Source organism: Megascapheus bottae, chromosome 9 (genome assembly GCF_031878675.1).
Source record: "Megascapheus bottae isolate mThoBot1 chromosome 9, mThoBot2.hap1, whole genome shotgun sequence".
NCBI classification, from domain to species: domain Eukaryota; kingdom Metazoa; phylum Chordata; class Mammalia; order Rodentia; family Geomyidae; genus Megascapheus; species Megascapheus bottae.
In genome coordinates, this window is record NC_143517.1 from 38,906,668 (window position 1) to 38,934,150 (window position 27,483).

Below are 27,483 nucleotides of genomic sequence, written 5' to 3' on the forward strand. Positions count from 1 at the left end.
CTGTGCTTACTAGATAGTCGCTATACCACCTAAGCCACACTGTAACCCCATTATATATATATATATATGTATATACATACATACATATATACACTCTCCATATATATTCATATACATATATATGTATATGTCAAAACAAGAAGGAAAACAGTCCTAAGTGCGATTCATTTGGAGTGTGTTTCCTTCTCTCCCTTCCTCCTTCCCTTCCAGCACTGCTATAATGGTCCTGTAGTAAACGCTGATAGCTTTCCTGGGTGCCGATGGTCAGACCTATAATCCTCAACTTAGGAGGCTGAGACTGAGGATCGAGGCTTGATGCCAGTCCAGGCAGACAAATATTCATGGGATTCTTACCGCCTCCTGTTAATTAGCTAACAACAAAACAAAACAAAAACTGGAACTGGAGGCTTTAAATCTGTTTCTTGATATCATTTACTTTTTCAAGAGAAAAACTAACAACTTGTGTTTTCACCTCTTTTATTTTCAACTGAATGACCCAATGGGTAACTCTAAATTTTTTTCCACTGCAGAGGAAAGTGAGTCCTGCGCGGTCCAACCCAAACCAAGTGCAGGGGGAAGAGAATCCATGTTTCGTGGCCGCCTGCAGAGGGAGAGTCATCCCCCAGTAGAGAAGCCCAAGGCTTCAGTGGTGCCTACAGCTAATGGGGTTCAATTCTACCATGAACAGCCACTGACGAAGGAACTCACCCCTGAAAAGGACACCATAGAACAGTCAGGACCCCCAGAGGAGCCTCAGCCTCTGGGGGAACAGGGAAATTCTGAGCCATCGCAGCCAGCTGGCAATGACACCCCAGGAGCAGAAGAAAAGAAGAGCCATGTGGACGCAGTGCCTGAGGCTCCGCCTTTGGAAGCAAAGGCAGACTCTGAACCTTTAGGAACAGAAGCAGAGACTCAACCTTTGCAGACAGCCGGGGAGAGAGACTCTTCTGAAGCTGGAGAAACTCCTGAAGAGCCTCAAATAGCTGGAGTCCTGGAGCTAGGGACAGCAGGGAGTGCTCTGGAAACAGCTGGAGAGCTGCAGTTGCAAGCAGTGGAAAAGGATGAGCAGTCTCAACTCCCAGATACAGTTACCAAAGAGAACAACTCTCCAGAACTAGTAGAAGAAAGTGAGTTAGTGCAAACAGTCAAGGACCAGACACTTTCAGAAATTTCAGAAAAAGACAAACAGTTGCAAGTTTTAGGAATAATTCCCAGAGAGAATGAGACACCAGCATCACATGGAAGTCACTTTGTGCAAACACCTGGAATGAATGAGTCACTCACTAAAACTCCTAAAGCCTCCGGAAGCATGGAGAAGATTCCACCTGAAGGGATGGCTGGAAGCACAGAACAACTGGAAGGAAATCCAGAGATAGCAGCAAATGTGGAACTTGCCAGCGAAATACACACGAAGGCAGAGGAAGAGCACATTGAAGGTGAAACTTAGCTGTCCAAGATTCAGATTATTTAGATGAGCTTTGGAGGAGGACAGGTGTCTGGCAGTCACTGAAGTCTGTCAGACAGTTGATGTTCATTTGACCCAAAGCAAAAAGCCTTGGGAAACAGTGCTCTCTGTTCACTTGTATGTGTGTGTGTGTGTGTGTGTGTGTGTGTCATGGGACTTGAACTGGCCTGGGCTCTGTCCTGAGCAATTCAGCTCGAGGCTACCACCCTACCCCGCCCTACCCAAGCTCCACTTCCCATTTTTTAGTAGTTAATTGGAAATAAGAGTCTCAACTCCTGGGGCCGGGAGTTTGGCCTAGTGGTTAAAGTGCTTGCCTAGCATGCCTGAAGACCCGGGTTCGATTCCTCGGTACTACATACATAGAAAAAAGCCGGAAGTGGTGCTGAGGCTCAAGTGGTAGAGCTCTAGCCTTGAGAAAGTCCAAGGACAGTGCTCAGGCCCTGAGCTCAAGCCCAGGACTGGCAAAAAAAAAAAAAAAAAAAAAAAGAGTCTCAACTCCTTTGAATCTTGATTCTCAGATCTCAGCCTCCTGAGTAGCTAGGATTACAGGCGTGAGCCACCACGCCCAACTCTATTCACTTTCTAGCACCTTATTTTTGGTTAGGGCCTCTGGCTTGAACTCTGGCACCGTCTTTGAGCTTTCCTGTTCAAGCCTAGAGCCATACCATTTGAACCACAGATCCATTTCCAGCTTTTCGATGGTTAATTGGACATGAGTCTTATGGACTTTCCTGTCTGGGCAGTGATCCTCAGATCTCAGCTTCTTGAGTAGCTGGGATTACAGATGGGAGCCAACACCAAGATCTTTCTTGTCCTGGGGCCTGAACTCTGGGCCTGGGCACTGTCCCTGAGCTTGTTTTGCTCAAGGCTACCACTCTACCACTTGAGCCCCAGTGCCACTTCCAGCTCTTTCTGTTTTTGTGGGACAGAGGAATAGAACACTGGGCTTCATGTATGCTAGGCAAACACTCTACCACTAAGAGATATTCCCAGCCCAACAGTCCAAACTTTAACCTAGGGTTTGATGGTTAAATAGAATCAACCATGGGCCAGGACTGTGGCCTAGTGGTAGAGTGCTCACCTAGCATGCACAAAGTCAGGTTTGATTCCTCAGTACCACATACACAGAAAAAAAGCCAGAAGTGGCACTGTGGCTCAAATGGCAGAGCACTAGCCTTTAACAAAAAAGTGTCCAAGGATAGTGTCAGGCCCTGAGTTCAAGCCCTGGGACTGACAAAAAAGAAAAAATAGAATCAACCACTGAAGGCTAAAATTTGTAGATTTTTTTCCTCCCAAGTTCTTCAGGTTCCATGTATGGGCTGAGTACCTTTATTGACAACAGCTGGAAGAACAAGGGCTGTCCCCATTGGTAAGCCACATAGCAGATTGTTTCTTGTTCATGGTAAGTGAGTATACCTTAAAATCTCCTTTGGTTAATTTTTCAGGTGAGACAGGAGAAAAGGTGGAAACAGAGATGGAGAATGAGAAAGCAAGCGGAGGGGCTGAAACAAAAGAGGAGGAAATAGAAACTGTGGATCTGTCAGCAGCCCCATAGATCGGGATGGTGAAAGAAAGGTGTGCTGTCCTCTGTTACAGCCTGTGGTTATGGATCTGACCTTTCTACAGCTCCATGTTTTATAGCAGGACTATGCTTAGATACACACTGCTGGAACCACAAGAATGATGTTAGGAGGCCGGGAGTTTGGCCTAGTGGTTAAAGTGCTTGCCTAGCATGCATGAAGACCCGGGTTCGGTTCCTCGGTACCACATACATAGAAAAAAGCCAGAAGTGGTGCTGAGGCTCAAGTGGTAGAGCTCTAACCTTGAGAAAGTCCAAGGACAGTGCTCAGGCCCTGAGCTCAAGCCCAGGACTGGCAAAAAAAAAAAAAAAAAAAAGAATGATGTTAGGTTCTTGTCTGTATTATTCCATACAACTGCTACACTGAAGCCAGGTTTCTTTGTTACTTAGGATAATTATATACATAATAGTCGGAGCCAGTAAAAACTGGGATGTATGATTGTTTAAGAGTGTAAGAGTGACTCATTTGTTGTGGCAATGGAATAGAAAAATGTGATCTTGAAAAGAAATCATAAGCTTTTAGATCTAGGTGGGCTAGAGAAAGAAGTTAGCGCATTTTAGGGAAACTTACGATAGTAAAGTCATGTAGTTGTGATGAGAATGAAAACCACCAAAAATCATAGGACAAAATATTCCTGTGATTTCTGACATATTGTAGCTAATAAGAACCTTTAAAGCAGTAATCTAATTACCTTTTCTCTGTAAGGCTACACATGACTACAGATTCCTAGACTGCAAGGCATAATATAAAGCATTTGGTGCTGTTAGATTGGGCATCTTTCACCATGAAAGGTTCTATTCACCATGAAAGGTTCTACATTTTCTATGTGGTTTTACTCACATAATGCACTTTGATGTTATCCATTGACTAACACTAGAAGAATTTGAAATGAATTCTATTTTTAATGTCGTTCAAAGGCAACAAATGACCAGATTAAGTCCTAGAAGTATTATCCACATGGAGTCTTCCTGAGTGTTAGGTTTTGGAAGTAGATAGAGCTAAAAAAATCAAAATTTTAAAAAACATTTATAATATTTTGTTAAAATGATGCATCATAGAATTTTTTTTTCTTTTGGTCATTGGGCTTGAACTCAGGGCCTGGGAAGTCCCTTAGCTTTTATTGCTCCAGGGTAGTACTCAACCATATTGAACAACAGCTCAACTTCCAGCTTTTTGGTGATTGAGATAAGTCTTATGGCCCTTCCTGTTAGGGCTGGCTTTGAACTGTGATCCTCAGATCTCAGCCTCCTGAGTTGTTACATTCCAAACATGAGCCACCAGCACCCTGTTAGAAAGTAATTTTTAAAGAATTCTCCTAGAGCCAATCCAAGGGATTTTTAAAGTAAATCCCTTGCTGAATTTGTGAGTAATAATGTAATAGTTGACTTATCTACTGGTAAGTGCCTTAAATTCATGAATAATAGAATCCAATTCTGTTATTTGGTGGAGTATTTTTGTAAATATGTATTTTAAGGTAAGTGCTTAGGGAAATTAATTGCACTCTTTTAGATCAACTTTCACATTAAAATGCTACTAAGATGGCCTGTGATTAATTATTTAAAATACAGGGCACAGAGAAGAGGGTATCATTTTTATTCTGATCTGAATATTAGCTTAATGCATCTTATTTTAAAGCATTTGGATGAACAACAGGAAGAGTTTATTGAGCAGATGCTCTCTCTTTCCTGCAAAATAGAGGCTGGCTTGAAATGATTTCATTAAGAGTAAGTACTGTTTCTTTTTCTTTTTCATATATTTTTATTGTAATTAATAGAGGGGTTACAGTTATATTCGCCAGATAGAAGGAGCATTACTTCTCACACATTGATACCCCTTCTCATGTTTTTGTCCCCATTTCCCTTCTTCCACCCCCCTCCCAATCATCTTATTTTCCCCCTTCCCTTTCCTATTTCATATAAACAAATAAATGTGTATACAATATACCAGATTACAAGGTAAGATACTGTAAGATACTGTATGAGAATAACCAAGGGACAACCAAAGAGATGAGAAATAACAGTACATTAAGAACAACATTCACTCACTATATAGCTCTTGTTAAATTCAGGGAGCTTCTAAGAGCAAGCTCTTATTTTCTGCCAGTTCTGGGGCATGAACTCAGGGCCTGGGCACTGTCCTTGGGCTTTCTCGAGGCTAGCATTCTACCATTTGAGCCACAGCATGACTTCTGGCTTTTTTCTGTGTATGTGGTACCGAGGAATTGAACCCAGGTCTTTGTGCATGCTTGGCAAGCACTCTACCACTAGGCCAAACTCCCGGCCCCACCCCGCCCTTTAAAAAAAAAATGTAGTGTTCAATGTAGGCATTTACCTCTTTTTTTTTTTTTTTTTTTTTTTTTTCTAGAAGGCTTTTTAATCCTTGTCGCTTTAGCATGGAAAAAAAAATCACCAAGTTTACAGTCTGGAAGGGACCTGAAGGGACCCAAAGGTGGCTGGTGCAGCCTGGTCAGCAATTCTAGGTTCTAGGTTCCAGGCCTGGCCTGTAGGCCTGTGTAGGAGCTGAGTGTACTATCAGACTCGGGAAAGGGGTGGTGCTGGTGCCTGCTCCCGAAGGCATTTACCTCTTTAGGAAAACAGGAAGTATTCTATTTGTTGAATCAATAAATGAATAAATAATACCAAGTATTCAAATTTACGTTTCTTAGAAAACAATACATTTAAAATATGAATTTGTGTGACACTATCCCAGTTGTATCTGGAAAATGTAGGAAAACTCATTTTCATGTCAAGATTCCTCAAGCTTAGTAACTTTATGTTAAATTCCATGTGTAGTTCCAGAGCCTGGATGCTGTCTCTGAGGGTTTTTTTGTTTGTTTGTTTACTCAAGGCTTGCATTCTACCACTTGAGCCATAGCTCCATTTCTGACTTTTTGGTGATTAATTGGAGATAATAGCTTGGAACCATGATCTGTAAGGGTCAGTGATCAAAGAAAAGAGACAGACATAAAAGTCGAGGTCAAACCAAGCTTTTTTCAACACCTCGCCTCTCACTGGTGGGTCAGGGCCGTCTCTAAGTTGTGAGACAGAGCCACTCTGCCTAATCTCTCAGGCTACTTTTATAGGTCACCAGCCACGTGGTTGGGCTTGGCCACACACAAGTGGCCAATGGAAAGCTATATGGTCACATAGGCCATACATGAGTGACCACTGATACCGTAGTTACTTCATGGTTGCTGTTTGAACTGACCTATCATCTCAATTGGTTTCAGGGGGCTGTCCCGATAGACAAAGAGAGGGGGAAGGAGCTATCCCTACTCTGGCAGACAAAGGGAGGATGGAGGAGCTCTCATTCTTGATTGGATGTCTCTACCTGGTCTGGCTGCTCCTGTATTCTGTGCTCTGTTATCAGGGAATTGCATACCAGACTATATGGCTTTCTGTGCTTGTTTTTCTGAGGCAACTTCTTTATGGACCGGGTTATACTTATGTGCAGGATCAGATTGAGTTTAGTGCATAACCAACAGAATGGCTGCTCAGTTAAGAATGGGGTTCCTCTCTCTATGTGGGTCTTTACAGATCCTCAGATCTCAGCCCCTGAGTAGCTAGGATTACAGGTGTGAGCCAGCAGTACCCAGCAAGCATTCCATTTTTCTAAAGAGACTTTAGGCCCCAGCACCTCATGGAAAGTCACAGGCCTAAAGATGATCTTCCCCCAAAACAGTTTACCACCAGCAGTTCAATGAGAGGACAAAAGTAGTTCAATGAATCAATGTGGCTCAATTTCAAGTTTTATGGATATCAGTTCCTAAAATCTTTTTATTTGGATAAAAACAAGTTTCTGTGTAGGTATTTCCTACAACACAGAATGATTCTTTAAGTCATAATTGCATGAAAAGATTTATTTTTTCTTAGTAATGGATGCATACATTTCCATTTAATATCAGACAACAAACTTTAAAAAATGAAATCTAAATTACAATTGAATTAGTCAAGAACATCACTATTCATCAGCTGATCTTATGAGGGATTGTTATATGTTCATGCACATGAGGAATTGTGTTATATATATATATATATATATATTAGTTGCAAACTTACTATAGTTATAATATGGATATGTCAAGTCCATTGAGCACTTAGGTTTCTACACTGAAGTTACTGGAGATAACAGCTATAGAGAAGGTTTCAATGCTTGCTATATAGTAGTGAATATAAGATCACCACTATTAGTACTTACGAGTAATAGATGAACAGTTTACTGAGTTGGAATTCTGCTCTTAAGTTTTCTCGTGGTTCTGGGAATCACCAGGGCCTAGTACATGCTAGGCCAATGTTCCACTACTGAGATACATACTCAGCCTTGGAATTATTTTTAAGGTTTTCTAATTGCTGAAGCAGTAGAAGACTTGAGAGGAGATTGTAAGCCCTTTTGAGGGCAGGAGAGGTTCACATTTGTTCATCTACTCACGGGGCTTAGTACAAATCTGGTGTTCTATATTTGAGGATAAATGTTCTTTTCACTTAACCATGACAACATTCTTATAATGAAATATAATTGGCTATAGGACAAGTTACAGCCAAAGTGTTTTTTTTTTTTAAATAAAATTATTTTCTACGGCTGGTTCAATATTTATACTTTGATTTTGATTGAATGAGTTGTTATAACTAATAAAGTGTCTGAAAATCTATTCCACTATATTTATCTGAATTATTTCAGAAGCTGGGAAACTGTTTTGACCATTGTGTTCCTTAGAAACAAACAGCAAATTTTAAATTATATACTCTCAAAGATAAGGACGATGAAAACCATAAAGACATGTAGGTATTTCTTCTTGGATGTCTTAAAATTCAAGAGATGCTGTAGCTGGAAGTAGGTTTGAAAAGCCAACATACAATATTTATTATTTTGTGTCACACATATAACAAAACCCAGTGGCTGTTCTTTGGGGTGGAAAATAAGACTTAAAATCCTGACTCAAGGGCTGGGAGTTTGGCCTACTGGTACAGTGTTTGCCGAGCATGCATGAAGACTCAGGTTTGATTCCACAGTACCACATACATAGAAAAGCTGGAAGTGGTGCTATAGCTTAAGTGGTAGAGCTCTAGCTTTGTGAAAGCCCAAGGACAGTGTTCAGACCCTGAGTTCAAGCCCAGGACTGCCAAAAAAAAAAAAAAAAACCTGACTCAAGCCATTAACAAGACAATTAACTTGATCACCTACACTTCATTTCCAGCTCTTTTATTTACGAACTTTTGTAACTAGGCTTGAATTGAGGGACTCATTCTTATAAGGCAAGGGGCTTGAGCCATTCCCCCAGACCTTTTTGCTTTAGTGACTTTGGGGACAGTCTCTTGATTTTTGCCCATGCCTTCCTGTACCATGATCCTCCTCCTTAAGCCTCCTTCATAGTTGGGTGCCACCAGTTTAGTGGTTGAGATAAATGCCCATTTTTTGCCCAGCTACTACCCTCAAACAAAGATCATTCTGGTGGGGTAGCTAGGATTTCAGTATGAGCTGGGTCTTCAAGCTTCATTCTAGTGTTTGATTTTAAAGTCTTTTTTTTTTTTTTTTTGCCAGTTCTGGGCTTGAGCTCAGGGCCTGAGCACTGTCCTTGGACTTTCTCAAGGCTAGAGCTCTACCAATTGAGCTTCAGCATCACTTTTAGGATTTTTCTATGTATGTGGTACTGAGGAATCGAACCTGGGTCTTTGTGCATGCTAGGCAAGCACTCTACCTCTAGGCCAAACTCCCGGCCTGATTTTAAAGTCTTATGACCTATATGAAACTGTGCACCTTAAACCCAAGCTAGCTAGGATATCTTATTTCCTAGCTTAGAGTAATTGGTTTCTGAATGGTGTTTTCCTAATCTGAGCTGAACCAAGCTGCAGTTCTCCTGCCAGATATACTAGGAAATCGTGCTTCTGGGGTCAGTGCACTGGTAGACTAGGCATATGGGTTTGTAGCCATCGAACTCTTATAAAAAGAAACTACTATAGTATTCCTTTTTCTGTTTTTGTTTGGTTTTTGGTTGTGGGACTTAAAATCAGGACAAAGTGCTATTCCTGAGCTTTTCTGCTCAAGGCTACCACCCTACCCCTTGAGCCACAGTGCTACATCCTCCACTTCTGATTTTCTAGCGATTAGTTGGAGATAAGAGTCTCACAGACATTCTGCTTGGGCTGGCTTCAAACTGTGATCCCTAGATCTCAATCTTCTTCTTTTTCTTTTTCTTTTTTTCCTGTGGGTTATGGGGCTTAAGCTCAGCTTGGGTATTGTTCCTGACCTCTACAGCTCAAGGCTACCACCCTAATCTTGAGCCAAGCCCTGCTTCCCATTTTCTAGAGGTTAATTGGAGATAAGAGTCTCAGGTCCTTTTGTACCCAGTCTGGCTTTGAACCTTGATCCTCAGATCTCAGACTCCTGAGTAGCTAAGATTAAAGGTGTGAACCACCGTGCTCAGCTCAGATCTCAACCTTCTGAGTAGCTAGGATTACAGGTGTGAGACACCAGCACCCAGTGCCTGCTCTGGGCCTAAGGCAGAACATCATGGAAGGCATTTGTGGTAGAGGAAGGTGCATATATTATGCTGCTCTAGAAGCAAAAGAGAGACTGGGGACTCACCATCTCTTCAAAGTCACATGCTTATGACTAACTTCTTTCCACTCTATCTCTCAATAGTTGGGGGGGGGGTGTCTTCGGGATATGTTCAAGATCCAACTATATCAGAGTGATCTTTTCACAGAGGTGAGTGGAATTCATTTCCTTGGTTTTTTTTGGTTTTTGTTTTTGCCAGTCATGGGGACTGAACTCAGGGCCTGAACACTGTCTTTGGGCTTTCTCAAGGCTAGAGCTCTACCATTTGAGCCACAGCACCGCTTCCAGCCTTTTCTATATATGTGGTGGCTGGGAATCGAATCTGGGTCTTCGTGCTTGCTAGGCAAGCACTCTACCACTAAGCCAAACTCCCGGCCCTCTTTTTAAATCTATATAATTCTGTATGTGTTTATTCTATAATGAGATAATACTGTCTAAAACTGAGGAAAAACTTGAGAGCCAGGTATATGGTGAGCACCTGTAGTCCCAGCTGCTCAGAGGTTGGGGCTAAAGACTGCTTTAGCTCAGGCATTTGATGACAGCCTGGACAACACGACAAACAAACACAAAAGACTTTAGAAAATGAACAAAGTGAGTACATATAACCTGTATAACCCAAATACATCTGTAAGTAAAGATGGGCAATGCAAGATGGAATAGTTGCAATTTATCTTCATGGTTTCTCCTTTCCTCTTCTTAGGTAATATACTTTCAAGTATAAATTAAAACTGTAGAAAATAAGCAAAATTACACCATGGGAGATTACATGCTTATTTATTTTCATTAGAAAAACATTATTCATATAAACATTTGGTCCACTTCCTTCTTCTTTACCTGTACCATTCAAGTTTGAATACTTCAATTTTATTCACCACATATCTAAGATGCATATTTCTATCATTAAGTGAATAACATCTTTTCTTTTCTTTTGCTATTTGAATAGCTATGTAATTAGTGTCTCTCTGTATACTTGTAATTAGCCATCTGAGTATATAGAAGTGTAATTTATAGGATGAGTAACTTCATCATCTTCTTTATCTAATCTTTCCTATGATATGGCATTTCCATAATAACCAGATATTTTGGTTACATTTTCTGATATCCATTCACAAAAATTAATATATTAACAATATGATGAAAATTCCTGAATAAAGTACACTGAGACCACTTATAGCGAAGCTGTCGTGAACGGCCCTTGGACAGCTATAGCTTCAATTTCAACACGAGCCCCCTGTAAAAAAAAAACCCAGAAAGAATATTTCAGTCATTCTGTATACATTAAGAGAGCTAAAACTGGGTACTGGTGGCTCAAGACTGTAACCCTTGTTAAACAGGAGACAGATTTGAAGCCAGCCATGGCAGGAAAGTCTGTGAGCTCTTATCTTCAATTAACTACTACTGAAAAACAATAAAGAGCAACTACCTGCTAAAACACATACAACTAACAGCATTCATTTTCCAGAAAGGGGAGGGATAGAGAAAATGCACTATGAAGCTACATCAGAGCTGGACACTGGTAGTCCATGCTTGTAATCCTTGCTAGTCAGGAGGCTGAGCTCTGAGGATTAAGTGAAAGCTATGCAGGAAAGTTTATGAGACTTTCACGTCTCAAAAGAGCTAGAAGTGGAGCTGTGCCTCAAGTGGTAGAGTGCTGTCCTTGAGCACAAAAGCTCAGGAAGAGCACTCAAGCCCTGACTTCAAGCTCTAGTATTAGCATGTGCGCGCACGTACACACCCACACCCACACACCCACACACACACACGAAGAAGCAACTACAACAGTCCAGATTACCATGGCAGATCGATGGGCTCATTTGATTTTTCACAGCAGCCTATTAGGCTAAATGGTCTCCTGTCTCACAAAATGATACACAAAGGTAACTAGCACAGGTTCAAAGCATGTCTTTTTTTTTGGTCAATCCTGGGGACTGAACTCAGGGCCTGAACACTGTTCTTGGGCTTTCCTTAAGGCTACTGCTCTACCACTTGAGCCACAGCACTACTTCCGGCTTTTTTTCTAAGTATGTGGTGCCAGGGAGTCCAATTCAGGTCTTCCAGCCTGCTAGTCATGCCCTCTGCACTAGGCCAAACTCCCGGCCCTCAAAGCATGTCTTACAATTCCAGGTTTTGAGCTCCTTCTACTATATCCAATCCCTGAGTAAGTTTGATGTTAATGATCATTCCAAGGAACAACTAATTAAAGCAGTAAACATGCTAAGCTCAGGTGGGAAGTGACAAGTGGAAGCCGATAGGAACTGCTTCTTTATAAGCAGAAAAAAATGCATTAGGAGGTCTAGTGAGATTCAAACACCCAGCCTGGAATGATGAAGTGCATATACAATGGGTTTAGGGAGTATTTTCCAGTGGCTAAGTGAAACTTTTATTGCAGAATTAAAAAAAAAAAGGCTGGCTCAAATTTCTTAAGGAATATTATAATAATGCTGCTGCTTTTGTACATTTTCTCATAGTTTAAGCATTCTGATTCTATTAACTTCATGCATTGCTTTATAAGATTTCTTTTTTTCCCCTATGCATGTAATATAAGTGTTTACTTTTAGACCTTAACATCCCAGGAAATTGGGACTGTATCTTTTCCTTTATTTAGGTATATATTTATTTTTTGCTGGTTCTTGGGTTGGAACTTCGGGTCTCACATTTGTTAGGCTCTATAGCTAAGACACACCTCCCCTATTTTTTGCACTGATTATTCTAATAGGGTCTTATTTATTTATTTTTGTCTAGGCCTCTGCCTGGATGGTGATCCTCTTACTTTACACTTCCCACCATATCTGAGATCATAAGCTTGGACTGCCGCCCCCAGTTTCTTCCTTCGAGATGGAGTCTCTTTGACTTTTGCTTGGGGTGACCTCCAATCTCAGTCCTCCTGATCTCAGCTTGTCAGAAGGAATTTCAGACATGAGCCATGCCACCTGGCTCCTTTCAAGTTTATAAATTTCCTATCACAGTGCTTAGTTTCTTATATTCTGAAAGTAATGCAGCCATTTAAAATGGTACTTAGTGCTGGGAATGTGTCTTAGTGGTAGAGTGCTTGCTTGCCTAACATGCATTGAAAAGCCAGAAAATGTAAAAAGTCAGAAGGAGCGCTGTGGCTCAAGTGGTAGAGTGATAGTCTTGAGCTAAAGAGCTCAGGGATAGCACCCAGACCTAGAGTTCAAGCACTGAGACCAACAACAACAACAAAAGAAACTCAGGAACAGTGCCCAGGCTCTGAGTTCAAGCCCCAGGATTGGCAAAACAAACAAACAAACAAAATGGTAGTTAGCCATTTTAATGTGTACTTACTATGGGTAAGGCAGCAACCTGGTAGGCAGCTCGAGCCGGAAAATTACTCTTGAAAACTGAATTTAAAACAACTTTATTTTAGTTTTGTGTCTTGTATTCCCATTTAACACTATGAACCCTTCATGGACTAGTCAGTTCTCAATACAATGACCATTTCAGAGTAGAGGTTCACATTCAGATTTGTTTGATAACATATTTTGCTATATGATTCTTATGATACTTGGTACTTTTTAAATTATTTTAGGTTTCTGGAGAAAAAAAGGGCAGAAAACATACTCTGTTATAAATCTTATTATTTATAAACCCGTCATCTACAACAGCTCCCTACATTCAGCAAGTTTGATTTGTTCTTTCTCACTAACTTTGGTCTTCCCAGGAGAGAATACATCATTTTTGCTTTGTGCATCCCACCAGGTGAAAGGAACACCTGTTTTCCTCTCTATGGTCACAATGACAGAGAAGCTGCAGTTACTCTGCTCACAACATGCTAGTATCAGTGCTCAGTGAATCTTTCCAAATGGTCCTAAAAGTTAGCCCAATAAGGAAGTGCATTAGTCTCAATTTGCATATGGGGAAACTGAGGTACAATAATGTCATCTGACTCTGACTCAGCCAGAGAAAAGATTATGGCTACTGCAATAATATCACTGCAATAGTAAGCACACTTAGGTATAAAAAAAAAACTTTTTTTAATAGGGCTTAAAAAGCCTAAAAAAGAATAATAAATTTAAGCTTTAGGGCTTAAATGTGGCTTAGTGGTAAAGTCCTTGCCTAGCATGTATGAAGCCCTGGGTTGGATTCCTCAGTAACACATACAAGAATAAGCCAGAAGTGGCGCTATTTCTCAAGTGGTAGAGTACTATCCTTGAGTAAAAGAAGCTCAAAGACAGTGCCCAGGCCCAGAGTTCAAGTTCTAGGACTGACCAAAAAAAAAAAAAAAAGACAAAAGTTTTAGGAAACAGATTTATAAGGGGTTTAATATATTATTTTAGAAAATTCAATAAAGTATACTGCATGTTTCCAATCAGGGTATTATTTTAGGACAAGAAGGCATTTCTTTTTTTGTTTTTTCTTTTTTGCCAGTCCTGGGCTTGAGCTCAGGGCCTGAGCATTGTCCTTGGACTTTCTCAAGGTTAGAGCTCTACCACTTGAGCCTCAGCACCACTTCCAGCTTTTTTTCTATGTACGTGGTACTGAGGAATAGAACCCAGGTCTTCATGCATGCTAGGCAAGCACTCTACCACTAGGCCAAATTCCCGGCCCCAGAAGGCATTTCTTTAGCAGCTCCTTCCGCTTGCTTTTCTTTTCTTTTTTTGAGACAGGGTTTCATACTTTAGCCCAGGCTAGCCTTAAATGCTCTTGATCCTCCAGCCGTGGCCTTCCAATTGTTGGGATTACAGGTAAGTGCCACCATGCCTGGCTTTCTGTTGCTTTCAATTAACAATGGACAGAGTCATTTCTCTTTAAAATAGGAATTAGAAATTACTTACATTGTTTGTAGATTTCATTGACAGTACCAAAGTCATTTATGTCAGCCAGGAAGACAGTTGCTTTTACCACTAGAAGATATATACATTAGGTTTAGCCATTTAGTTTGACTCCAAACATAACTTACAAACAAAAAATAATAAAATAGGGCTGGGAGTTTGGCCTGTGGTAAGAATGCTTGCCTAGCATGCATTCCTTTGGTACCACATACATAGAAAAACCTGGAAGTGGTGCTGTGGCTCAAGTGGTAGAACTCCCTTCAGGAAAGCCCAAGGATAGTGCTTGGGTCCTGAGTTCAGTCCCCAAGACTGGCTAAAAAAAACAAACCCTCTCCCATACCAACAAGAAAACTTGCAGAAGACACAGAAATTAACAGTGAAGCCAGGTGTGCTGGCTCACACCTGTAATCCTAGCTACTCAGGAGCCTGAGATCGGAGGATCATGGTTCAAAGCCAGCCTCGGCACTACAGAACATGAGATTCTTTTTTTTTTTTTTGCCAGTCCTGGGCTTGAGCTTAGGGCCTGAGCACTGTCCTTGGATTTTCTCAAGGCTAGAGCTCTACCACTTGAGCCTCAGCACCACTTCTGGCTTTTTTCTATGTATGTGGTAACGAGGAATCGAACCCAGGTCTTCGTGCGTGCTAGGCAAGCACTTTAACCACTAGGCCAAACTCCCGGCCCAGAACATGAGATTCTTATCTCCAATTAACCACCAGAAAACTGGAAGTGTTGCTGTGGCTCAAAGGTAGGGGCAGTAGCCTTGAGCCGAAGAGCTTAGGCCCAGAGTTCAAGTCCCAAAAAAAGAAATTAACAGTTGCTCACCATTGGTGAAGTCACAGTCTGCAGCTTTCAGAATTTCGCCCATGTTTTTAAGAGCCTGAGAACCACAGAAAGGCACTGATGTTATATCAAAGCTTTAATTAAATTCTAATCATATTCTATCAAATGCCTTCTTCTAGAACTCCTTAAATAGCTTATGTTACAGAACATTTCCATTACTCTTTTGAGAATGTTTTTATAACAGTCAGTTGTTTCTTGGTTTTCCTTTGATGGAATGACTTTATTTTCAAAACTCAGTTGTTTCCTTTTGTGAGTAAGAAGACTGAAACCATGGGCCTTCTACATGTCTATGGTGTATCATTTTTTCCAGTCAATATTCATAAAATGGACACAGAAATAACCTCTGGACTCGCCACTCTGTATCAATTCAAGGATAAGACAATAAGTATCAAAATGTATTTGCTAGTCCTGTGGCTTGAACTCAAGGCCTGGGCGCTGTCTCTGAGTTTTTGTGCTCAAGTCTAGTGTTCTACTACTTGAGCTACAGCTCCACTTCTAGTTTTTTTGGTAGCTACTGGAGATAAGAATCTCCTAGACTTTCCCAGCTGGGCTGGCTTCAAACTTTGATCATCAGGCAGGGTGTTTGGCCTAGTAGTAGAGCACTTGCCTAGCATGCACAAAGACCCAGGTTTGATTCCTCCCTACCACATACACAGAAAAAGCTGGAAGTGGTGCTGTGGCTCAAGTGATAGAGCTCTATCATTGAGAAAGCCAAGCATAGTGCTCAGGCCCTGAGCTCAAGCCCAGGCCAAAAAAAAAAAGAGTATTTCATGGGCCAGGAGTTTGGCCTAATGGTAGAGTGCTTGCCTACCATGCAGAAGGCTCAGGTTTGATTCCTCCGTACCACACACACAAAAAAAGTTGGAAGTGGTGTGGTGGCTCAAGTGGCTCTAGCTTTGAGAAAGTTCAAGGACAGTGCTCAGGCCCTGAGTTCTAGCCCCAGGACTGGCAAAAAAACAAAACAAACAGACAAACCAAAAAAGCAAACAAATAAAAAACAATGATCTTCAGATTTTAGCCTCCTAAATAGGATTACAGGAACAAGCCCCCAATGCCCAGCCTAACAGGTGTATTTTATTTTTTTTATTTATTTATTAAAGAATTTATTAACATTGATTTTTATATCATATTTCAAATGACGTGTTTAACAAACAAGTATTCAAGAAGGGAATCTCTATAATCACTGGCACTTAGATTTTAGAACGTAATTAAAATTAGGCTGAGGGTTTGTATGTCATAGATATATATTAATCTATGTAATATTGTTTTTAAAACAACACATGAGGGGCCAGAGCATAGCCTAGTGGTAGAGTGCTCACCTCACATACATGAAGCCCTGGGTTTCATTCCTTGGAACCATATACACAGAAAAAAATGGAAGTGGCGCAGTGGCTCAAGTGGCAGAGCGCTACCCTTGAGCAAAAAGAGTTCAAGGACAGCGCCCAAGCCCTGAGTTCAAGCCCTAGAATTGGCAAAAAACAAAAACAGAAAACAAACCATAATGTCAACCATTTCTTTTCCTTTTTCTTAAATATCGAGTGAGCTAGCTGGTGCAGGCCTATAAGCTTAGCTACTGAGGAGGCTGAGATTTGAGGATTATGGTTTGAACCCAGCAAGAGAAGGAAAGTCCATGAGATGCTTATCTCCAAGGAATTTTCAAAAAGCTGAAAGTGGGGCCAGGAGTTTGGCCTAGTGGTAGAGTGCTTGCCTAGCATGCACGAAGACCTGGGTTTGATTCCTTGGTACCACATACATAGAAAAGCCAGAAGTGGTGCTGTGGCTCACGTGGTAGAGTTCTAGCCTTGAGAAAGCCCAAGGACAGCGCTCAGGCTGTGACTGCAAGCCCAGGACTGGCAAAAAAAAAAAAAAGCACAAGTGGTAGAGCACTGGCCATGAGCAGAGAAAGCTAAGAGACTGCAAAGAACCTAAGCCCTGTATTCAAGCCTCAGTACCAGCATAAAACAACCAACCAAACAAAAAAAACCTGAGTGAGTTATGTATATATTTGACACTCTGGTTTCTAGAAAAACAACAGTTTCATTTTTACCTTAAACTTAACTTATAAATGGAAACATTTGACACCCCCTCTACTTTATTTGTGATACTATGCTATTATATTTTTAAGTTAAATAAAATCTTCTAAATATGCACTTCATGTTAAGGTTAAAAAAAAAATCCCTAGGCATATACATTGAAAGGTTCTCTCCCTTGGGCTGGAAGTTTGGCCTAGTGGTTAAAGTGCTTGCCTAGCATGCACGAAGGCCCGGGTTTGATTCCTTGGTACCACATACATAGAAAAAAGCCGGAAGTGGTGCTGAGGCTCAAGTGGTAGAGCTCTAGCCTTGAGAAAATCCAAGGACAGTGCTCAGGCCCTGAGCTCAAGCCCAGGACTGGCAAAAAAAAAAAAAAAAAAAAAAAAGAAAGGTCCTCTCCCTCATTCCCGACTATTCCTGACTATTCCCTCCTTCTCCATTGCTCATTCACCACTAGTTCCTACTATGTCCATCTAGATACAATGTCAGGGTGTATGCCTGCCAAACCTGTCCATTCTTCAGCACAGACTCACACATGTGGTAGCATACTGTGTATGCTGTTCTGCAGTCTTGATTTTTTTTTTTTTTTTTGCCAGTCCTGGGCTTGGGCTCAGGGCCTGAGCACTCTCCTTGGACTTTCTCAAGGCTAGTACTCTACCACTTGAGCCTCAGCACCACTTCCGGCTTTTTGCTATGTATGTGGTACAGAGGAATCGAACCAGGGTCTTCGTGCATGCTAGGCAAGCACTGTACCACTAGGCCAAACTCCTGGCCCCTGTGACACTACTCTTTATCTCTAATCAGCCACCAGAAGTGGTGCTGTGTATCAAAGTGGTAGAGTGCTGGGCCCGGAGTTTGGCCTAGTGGTAGAGCAGGAAGACCCAAGTTCAATTCCTTGGTACCACATACATAGAAAAGCCGGAAGTGGTGCTTGTGGCTCAAGTGGTAGAGTGCTAGCCTTGAGAAAGTCCAGGACAGTGCTCAGGCCCTGAGTTCATGCCCCAGGACTTGCAAAACAAAAACAAAAAAATAAATAAAATGCTAGAGTGCTAGCTTTGAGCTGTGTATATATATATGTACCGAGAAATTACCCCTAGGGCTTCATGCATGCTAGGCAAGCACACTACCCCTAGGCTACGCTCCTAGCCCCTGTGATTGATTTTTTTTTTTTTTTAAAAACGAGGAATGGGATTTGAGCCACAGCACCACTTCTAGCTTTTTCTGTGTATGTGGTACGGAGGAATCTAACCCAGTCTTGTACATGTTTTGAAACATTCTGCTGAGCTACATCCCCAGCCCCCATTATTTATGAAAAAAAAAAGGTTACATTTAAAGCTTTGATATTTTTCTCTTACTAACAAATTCTGTACTAGTAGTAGACGGAAACAAAGGTCAGTGGCCTGAAAAGAAAATTTCCCAGTCTACATGGAAGTGATATCATGTCATTTGATTTTGATAATTCAGGCTTAAAGTCACCTTAGTGATAAGGAGCTGAAATATTTCTCTTCCTCCTTCTCTTTGGTTAGCAAATGAGTTATCACAGCTCCAACTCTTTCCAATAAAAAAACTGTCTTAAATCAAACAGTATAAAAAGCATTGATCTGTTAAGCTCTTTAACATCAGGCAAGTGGCTCTTTAATACCCCCTGATATGAAAAAGCAGAAGAATCTGGGAGTGTAGCCTAGTGGTAGAGTGTTTTTCCAGGTTCAATTCCTTAGTACCATGTATACAGATAAAGCTGGAAGTGCTGCTGTGGCTCAAGTAGTAAAACACTAGCATTGAGTGAAAAAAAAAAACTAAGGACAGTGCCAAGGCCCCAAGGTTCAAGCCCCAGGAATGTCAAAAAAAGAAAAAAATGGAAAAGAGAAAAAAAGAAAAAAAAGAAATGAAAAATCAGAAGAAAAGGGAACTTCAAATATGGATTAGGACTTACTTGTTTCATTTCTTCCACCACCCCTCCTGGCACAAGCTTTCCACTTGAAGGATCCAGGCCAACCTGTCCTGAAATGTACACGGTCCGGTCGACTAACACAGCTTGACTGCAATGAACAAAATGCCAGGGTATATACAAGATATAAACACACTATAAAATCCAACATCAAAAGAGTGATCTGATGTCCTAAAAAGCACAACTTGTACAATGTAAAATTATAAATCTATCTTCATTAAATGAAAAATGTTCATCAACAAGTAGACAGGAAAGACAAGACAGGTTGGGAGCAAATACTGGCAAACATGTCTAATAAAGAAATTGGATCCAGGAAGTGGCACTTGAGCTGAAGAGCTCAGGAACAGCATCTAGGCCCAGAGTTCAAGCCCCATGACTGACAAAAAAATAAAATTAAAAAAAAAGAAAAAGGAAATTGGATCCAGACTACATAAAAAACTCATGGGGGAGCAGAAGTTTGGCCTAATGGTAGAGTGCTTGCCTAGCATGCATGAAAACTGGGGTTTGATTTTCTCATAGAAAAAGCTGGAAGTAGTGTGGTGGCTCAAGTGGTAGAGTGGTAGCCTCAAGAAAGCCCAAGGACAGTGCTCAGGCCCAGAGTTCAAGCCCCAGGAGGACTGGCAAAATAAATAAATAAAACTCATGCCAGGAGCGTGTCTTCTTGGCAGAGTGCTTGCCTATCATGCACAAAGCCCTGGGTTAGATTCTTCTGTACCACATACACAGAAATAGCTAGAAGTGGTGCTGTGGCTCAAATCCCATTCCTCGTTTTTTTTTTTTTTTTTTTTTTTTTTTTAAATCAATCACAGGTGCTAGGAGCGTAGCCTAGGGGTAGTGTGCTTGCCTAGCATGCATGAAGCCCTGGGGGTAATTTCTCGGTACATATATATACACAGAAAAAGCCAGAAACTGAGCTGTGTCTCAAGTGGCAGAGCACGAGCCTTGAGCAAAAAGTGTCCAAGGAAGTGCCCCGGCCCTGAGTTCAAACCCAAGAATTGGCAAAAACAAAAACAAGAAAAACAACAAAAAAACCCCACACCAAATCTCATGGCTTAATAATATGAAGATATACAAACCAACAAAATAGATGCAAATTATGCGAACACCATTTGTCTAGCACCATTGGTCTCCCTTTGTGTATCTAAAAGCAAAGAACTAAACAGTACATAACAGCCATTAGAGATACACAAAACAAAACCTGAAGAGAGCACTAGGCCACTAATAATAACAGATACTGCCACAGATGTAGAGCAACTCAAATCCTCCAATATTGCTAGGAATGCAACATGGCACAGCACCTTGGAAAATTATTGTTTCCTAAAAACTTAAACACAGGCTGGGAGTTTGGCTTAGTGGTAGAGTGCTTGCCTAGCATGCACCAAGACCCAGGATCCATTCCTCGGCACCACATACATAGAAAAAAAGCCAGAAGTGGTGCTGAGGCTCAAGTGGTAGAGCTCTAGCCTTGAGAAAGTCCAAGGACAGGACGCAGGCCCTGAGCTCAAGCCCAGGACTGGCAAAAAAAACCCTCAACCTCCCCCCACCCAAAACTTAAACACACTGCCTAGCAGTCCCCTCACTCCCCTAACCCCGGCAATTATCTAAAAGAAAAGAAATGAAATCGTATGTCCAAACACCTTACATAGGGTTGGAGGCATGGATCAAGTAGCAGACCTTCTGCTTAGCAACACAAGGCCCCGAGTTCAATTCTCAATTCTACCACAAAGATTTTTTTTTTTAAAGGACCTTACATAAGCTTTGGGAGTTTGGCCTAGTGGTTAAAGTGCTTGCCTAGCATGCATGAAGACCCGGGTTCGATTCCTCGGTACCACATACATAGAAAAAAGCCAGAAGTGGTGCTGAGGCTCAAGTGGTAGAGCTCTAGCCTTGAGAAAGTCCAAGGACAGTGCTCAGGCCCTGAGCTCAAGCCCAGGACTGGCAAAAAAAAAAAAAAAAAAAAAAAAAAGGACCTTACATGAATTTTTACATCATTCTCCATAACAAAAGAAAGCAAAAATCAAGTCTATTGAGAATCAGAGATTATATACTGACTGCTTTTACATATATGAAATTTGAGAAAAGACAAAATAGTAGTACTAAAAAGTAGACTGGCTGTGTGGGGCCAGGGTGTGGAATGAACACAAATAGTTCTGCAAGAATGCACATTCCCTATACATTTACCAAAATTTAAAGACGTCTTCACTTAAAACAGGTGATTATTTTAATAAGCAAAATGTCCTAATTCAGTTGGGATTAAACAAAAAATGCCAGGGATACTTAAAAAAACAAAACAAAACCTTATTAGTCAGGCTGGTGACTTTTTCCTGTAATCTTAGTTACTCAGGAGGCTGAACTGGGAGGCTCACAGTCTCCTGGGCAGAAAAGTCTGTAAGGCTGTTAGGTTAATATTCCTGCCACTTCAGGCCCTCAGCCTCTTCCACTGCATTTCCCAGGCAGTTTGTAAGCCAACTCTCTCTCTAGCTCCCCAGAATAGGTGGGCACTCACACTCTCTGCCCACCAATCCTCTCCCCCCACCTGGCCTCCCACCACTAGCCCCCATCTATCTGGATGGGCACAGATTTCTGCACACACACCCCCACCAGGGCAAGATGGCACCTAATAAACTTCCTTATAGTTCTCCTTTTGTCCTGTTTCCATGTGGTCCTGTGAGATGGTTTCCTCATATGTTATACTCAGTTAAGCACCAAAAAAAAAAAAGCTGAAAGTGGAGTTGTGGCTCAAGTGATAGAGCACTACGCCTTGAGCACCAAGAGTTTAGGGATAATGCGCCAGCCACTAAATTCAAGCCCCAGAACAGGCATCAAAAAAGCACAATTTTCAGAGACGCCATTGCTTCTTGAAGAGCCAATAAAAGATGGAAAAAAAAAAAGTCCTTTTGGAGAGGGGTGTGTGTGTGTGAGTTGTACTGGGGCTTCAATTTGGGGCCTTGTGCTTGCTTAAGCTGTGTCCCCCCTTTTTTGTCATGTTTTTCAGATATGTCTCACTTTTGCCTGGGGCTGGCTCAAATAGGTATCTTCTGTAGCTAGGGTAACAGGCTTTCACAAGTACACCTGGCTCCAGCCTTTCTATGGCAAAGTAAAAGATCTTGTGTTGGGTCACAGTTAGTTCTGTTCCTACCCTCTAAGGATATCTGAGACTCTAAGCTCCTTGAGGATAGGGAGAATATCTTACCAAGTGTCTGCAGCAGAGTCTAGGTGATTCCTTGCACATAGCAGGCATGCTATAAGTATGTCTTTATGTTTTGTTCTCTAATTATTGAAGAGCATCAACAATTTTGTCTGTCAATAACCTTTCTCAGTGGGACCTGTTGGGGTCATAATATGTGGTTTAGAAAGCTGAAATAGTAACAGAATTCAAAAACTTTCTTTATGTGCATGTATGTTAATATAATAATTAAACCCTTTAAAGACTATTTAAAGGGCTGGGAAGGTAGCTTGGTGGTAGTGTTCGCCTAGCATGCATGAAGCTCAGTACCACATAAAAAAGCCAGAAGTGGCACTGTGACTCAAGTGGTAGAGTGTAAACCTTGAGCAAAAGAAGCTCAGGGACAGTGCCCAGGTCCTGAGTTCAAGCCCCAGGACTGGCAAGAAAAAAAGAGACTATTTAAAAAGGAGGAAGTTAGAAAGGTAAGAAAGAGTAAGAGAAGGGGGCAAATATGGCCAAAGATTTTATTTTCATATGTAGTATACCACAATGAAACTTTAAAATTAAAAGGCTAGAGCCACTGGGCGCCAGCAGCTCAAGCCTGTAATCCTAACTACTCAGGATGCTGAGATCTGAGGATCACGGTTCAAAGGCAGCCCAAGCACAAAAGTCAGTGAGACTTATCTCCAAATTAACCACTAGAAAACTAGGAAACCTGAAGTGGTGCTGTGGTTCCAGGGGTAGAGTGCTAGCCTGGAGCTGAAGAGCTCAGGGACAGTGCCTAGGCCCAGAGTTAAGTCTTATGACCAACAACAACAACAAAAAAGTGGGGGGGCTACAGCCAGGTACTGGCAGCTCACGCCTGTAATTTCAGCTTCTGAGAAGGTTAAAATCTGAGGATAGAGAATGGAAGCCATCCAAGGCAGGAAAAGTCCATGAAACTTTTATATTGAATTATGAACAAAATGATGGGAGTGAAGCTATTTTTTATGTGGCAGAGTACCAGCCTTGAGCAAAAAGCTAAGGGATAGTGCCTAGGCAGTGAGTTCAAACCCTAGGATATACATTTAAAAAGAAAATGAAAAGGTTAGGAATGTTTTCCCAACATGTGCTTTCACCTTGGACCTCAGAGAGCTACCAAGCTTGTTAATTAGTAACCTTTTCTCAGGTTAGACATACAATTACCTAACACAGTTAACTGTTCTGTGAAAAATAGGCCATCTGCCTTAGGCCTTTTGCAAACAAACTACTTTTAACTCTCCACATTAGAAAAATAGTTTAAGCCTGTGTTCTCCTGTATCAAAAACTTAATGATGGCAAAACAATTACTAAAATATAGAAAGTAAGCATTACAGCCCTAAAACTACTTGCATCTTCAGAGCAGGAGAGCTAATATATATATATATTATACACACACACACACACATATATATGCCTTTTGGGGGGCTTATACTCAGCCTGGGCGCTGTTCCAGAGCTTCTTTTGCTCAAGGCTAGTACTCTTTTTTTTTTTTTTTTTTTTTTTTTTTTAGCCAGTCCTGGGCTTGAGCTCAGGGCCAGAGCACTGTCCTTGGACTTTCTCAAGGCTACAGCTCCACCACTTGAGCCACAGCATCACTTCTGGCTTTTTCTATGTATGTGGTACTGAGGAATCGAACCTGGGCCTTCCTTGGTTCACAAGAAACATTGTGTGTGTCCTTCCCTCCCTCCTTTCCTTCCTTCCTTTTGTTTTTGTGCTGGGCCTAAGGCTTGAACTTAGGGCCTGGGTGTTGTCATTGAACTTTTCTGCTCAAGGCTAGAGTTCTACCATTTGAGCCATGCTTCACTTCTAGCCTTCTTGGTAGCTTATTGGAGATGAGTCTCATGGACTTTCCTGCCTAGGCTGGCATTGAAGTTTGATCCTCAAATCTCAACTTCATGGATAACTAGGATTACATACATGAGCCACTGGTGCCTAGCTTGGATGTGTGACGTCTGAGAATAAGGAACCTACTATTCAAGACAAATTACAAGTGTATTGTTCTAGCAAAGCAGGTAAGTGTTGGGAGCCTGAGTGGAATCAAACTGTACCTTGATTTGCATCAGACAATGGCTTTATTGTCTTATTGTTTTCTGGCCTTATTCTGTTTAAATGACCTGAGATTTACCATATGAATGTAACACCTGGAAGTTCCCTGGGTCTCAAGAAGGGAAGAAGCTGGAGTGGAAAATAAATGCGGCAGTCTTTACCTGGACTGCAGACATCCCAGACCCGGTGTGTCTGTCTCTCTTCTATTTCTTCCTAGTCCTTGCCCCCTATTTCAGGAACCCCAATCTGCGAACCCTGGTTTGCTGCCGGCTGGCCCCGGCAGGTAAGACTTTCCAAACCTTATTATTCACACATCGTCATCTATGTCGCATTGTATATTTGGGTGGTATGGTAGCAACATAGAAAGCAATGCAATAGGCCTGTGGTGTTGAAATCCCTCAAGGCTCTGTCGAGAAACTTCCTGAAATGTGCTGAGCTGACAGCTAATAGAGACAACACTGGCTCCATCCCAGTGCCAGACCCGAAAAAGCCCAACACACTGAATCCTTTCTGGAGAGGATCCAGAAATGTTGAAAAAGCAAACTCCATGTACAAAAACTTATTTCCAAATGTTTTTAAAAATTAACCAGGGATATTATGTCACGTTTTCTTTCTTGAATAAAGAACACAACATTTCTAAGTAGGTTAGGGAGGTGTAAGCTCTTTTAGTAAGCTTCAGAACACAGTGTCTTTTGTAATCACTTGGTTTCTTGTTAAGTTTTGTTGTGAAGTAACAAAAATGCTCAAATTGCTACCACTACAATGGTTGTGGGTGAAGGATTAAGGCAGAAGGAGGAAAATGATTTTTATCTAAATTATTACCAGAATTCTCTTCTTTAAAAAAGGGTCTCATGGGCTAGGAGTTTGGCCTAGTGGTATAGTGCTTGCCTAGCATGCACAAAGCCCCAGAGTTGAGTTCCTTGGTACCACATATACAGAATAAGCTGGAAGTGGTGCTGTAGCTCAAGCGGTAAGGCTCTAGCCTTGAGGAAAGCCCAAGGACAGTGCTCAGGCCCTGAGTTCAGGCCTGAGGACTGACAAAAAAAAAAGGGGGGGGTCTTTTGTTATTTCAGGCTCAAAAACATTCTATGCCTCCTCATTGCAAACAATGGAAACTTCATATATTGAATACTAGAAAACATCACAAGGTGGACCTTGCTAAAGTCTGATTTTTAGTGGGTCACTTTCTTATTTAATCCACAATAATGAGACAGTGTTATGATTATACCCATATAGATGATGAAGTAAACTAAAAGAGGTGAGCCCCTTTGTGCTCAAGGCTAATGTTATCTGAGCCATAGCCACTTACGTTTATTTGTTTGCTTGTTTGAGTAGTTTATTGGAGATGAGACTCTCAAGGGACTTTCCTGCTGGTTTGGCTTCCAATCACAATCCTTAGATCTCAGCCTCCTTAGTAGCTATGAGTACAGGTATGAGCCACATGTGCCTGGCTGAAACAAATTTTTAAATACCAAGTCCAGGGCTGGAGATGTGGCTTAGTGGTAAAGTGGTTTCCTGGCCAGGAATGTGGCCTATTGTAGAGTGCTTGCCTAGCATGCATGAAGTCCTGGGTTCGATTTCTTGATAACATATATACAGAAAAAACTGGAAGTGGTGCTGTGGCTCAAGTAGTAGAGGGCTAACCTGGAGGAAAGCCCAAGGACAGTGTTCAGGCTCTGAGTTCAAGACCCAGGACTGGCAAAAAAAAAAAAAATCAGGCTTTCTATATAAAAATATTCCCTTCAGGATCTTTCTCCAAAGGGTAGGCCATATCCAGGCAAAAAGCTAGTGAGGACCCCTCCATGTTTGAACAAATAAGTGTGATGGTACATGTTATGCCCAGCTAGCTATGCTAGGAGGATAGAGGTCTAAGGCAGACTTATGCAAAAAGAGAAAAATAACTGAAAAAGGCAAAAAGCAAAAAGGGCTAGGGTCTTTGCATCCGTGTGGCAGAGCAGGAGGTCATGAGTTCAAACCCCAGTACTACAAACACACACACACACACATATACATATAAATATATATGGAAATCTCAGAAAATTATCTTTGTTGTGATTTCCATTTGGTTTATTAGTGGGAAATAAGTATGGACAATGAATTCATAAATATCATCATGTATCTGCATACCTGTAAAACCCAGGATTTGCGTAGACGTGCAAGTATTTGCTAGAAATTTGTCAAAAGAACCCAGCAGTTCCCATATGAGATGAGCACCTGTTGACAGGTGGACTGAACTTTATGCAAAGTGAAGGCAGCCATTATTATTCTTATTATTATCTGTTAACGTTGTCAGGAGCCCAGAATCGGGGGAGGGGTGGAGGGTGGGAAGAGCAGAAATGGACACGGGACTTTTGTGGGGGAGGGGAGGAGAGCGAGGTGCGATACAGAAATTCTGAATTCAGGAATTAGATGGCTACCTGACTTTATGGTAAAAACCCCGAAATGGTTGATATGGAAGGCACCCTTTAAAAAAATGTGTGTGTTTTTTTTTAAAAAATATTATGTCTATAGAATGGTTTTAAATTTTTATGTCTATGTTACCTAAACTCAGAAACAGATGGGACTAAACCGCACTCCCGGGTCCTGGCTCCAAAGCCCGGGCACAGTCGTGGGGCGCACGCTCCGGGCCCTCGGGGCTCCCACTCGCGGGGGGTCTCTGAAGGAGTGTGTTGTGTGGAAGGGGCGGAGGGGGAAGCTCTCTCCAGACTCAGTTTCCTCCCGCGTGGACGCGTCGTCTGAAGACTCCCCCCCCTCCCCCCCCGACACACACTTGCGCGGGCTCCGACCCGGGCGACCCCCAGTCCGGACTCCCGCAATCCTGCACGCCTGGGGTGCTGGCAATGCTCCCACAAGCCCCGTTACCTGTAGGCACCAACGGGCGCGGGGGCTTTCGCGGTGCTGATCACTTTTCGGATCAGAGACGACATGACTACACCTTCTTTGGAGGCCAATCCGGGAGAAGAATGAATTTTTAGCTACCCGCTCGCCACCAGAGACTGACGAGCGCGAGCCTCGTCCCTAGCCTAGGCGCCGCAAGG

General features: G+C 41.8%; 2 protein-coding genes across 2 annotated transcripts; one reads left to right on the top strand and one right to left on the bottom strand.

Moving 5' to 3' along the window:
* The first annotated feature begins 499 nt into the window (after positions 1-499).
* Positions 500-3,157, top strand: Erich5 (glutamate rich 5). The gene is made up of 2 exons (XM_090338769.1): positions 500-1,436; positions 2,911-3,157. Exons 1-2 carry the CDS (start codon positions 500-502, stop codon positions 3,018-3,020), a joined length of 1,047 nt encoding a protein of 348 aa, XP_090194895.1. The 3' UTR covers positions 3,021-3,157.
* A 7,200-nt stretch (positions 3,158-10,357) lies between these two features.
* Positions 10,358-27,471, bottom strand: Rida (reactive intermediate imine deaminase A). Its single transcript, XM_090339122.1, has 6 exons — positions 27,308-27,471; positions 19,198-19,303; positions 15,214-15,268; positions 14,394-14,462; positions 12,904-12,959; positions 10,358-10,831 (listed from the first exon to the last, which is right to left on the bottom strand). The coding sequence occupies exons 1-6, from the start codon at positions 27,370-27,372 to the stop codon at positions 10,769-10,771; spliced, it is 414 nt and encodes a 137-aa protein (XP_090195248.1). The 5' UTR covers positions 27,373-27,471; the 3' UTR covers positions 10,358-10,768.
* Between the last annotated feature and the right edge of the window lie 12 nt (positions 27,472-27,483).

Coding starts and splice junctions, on each gene's coding strand:
- Rida (XM_090339122.1), bottom strand. CDS start 27,372: ATGTCGTCTCTGATCCGAAAAGTGATCAGCACCGCGAAAGCCCCCGCG. Junction 19,304..27,307: donor GCGCCCGTTGGTGCCTACAG/GTAACGGGGCTT, acceptor TGTTCATTGCAG/TCAAGCTGTGTTAGTCGACC. Junction 10,832..12,903: donor AGGTTGCTGCCTTACCCATA/GTAAGTACACAT, acceptor TTTTTTTTACAG/GGGGCTCGTGTTGAAATTGA.
- Erich5 (XM_090338769.1), top strand. CDS start 500: ATGGGTAACTCTAAATTTTTTTCCACTGCAGAGGAAAGTGAGTCCTGC. Junction 1,437..2,910: donor AGAGGAAGAGCACATTGAAG/GTGAAACTTAGC, acceptor TTAATTTTTCAG/GTGAGACAGGAGAAAAGGTG.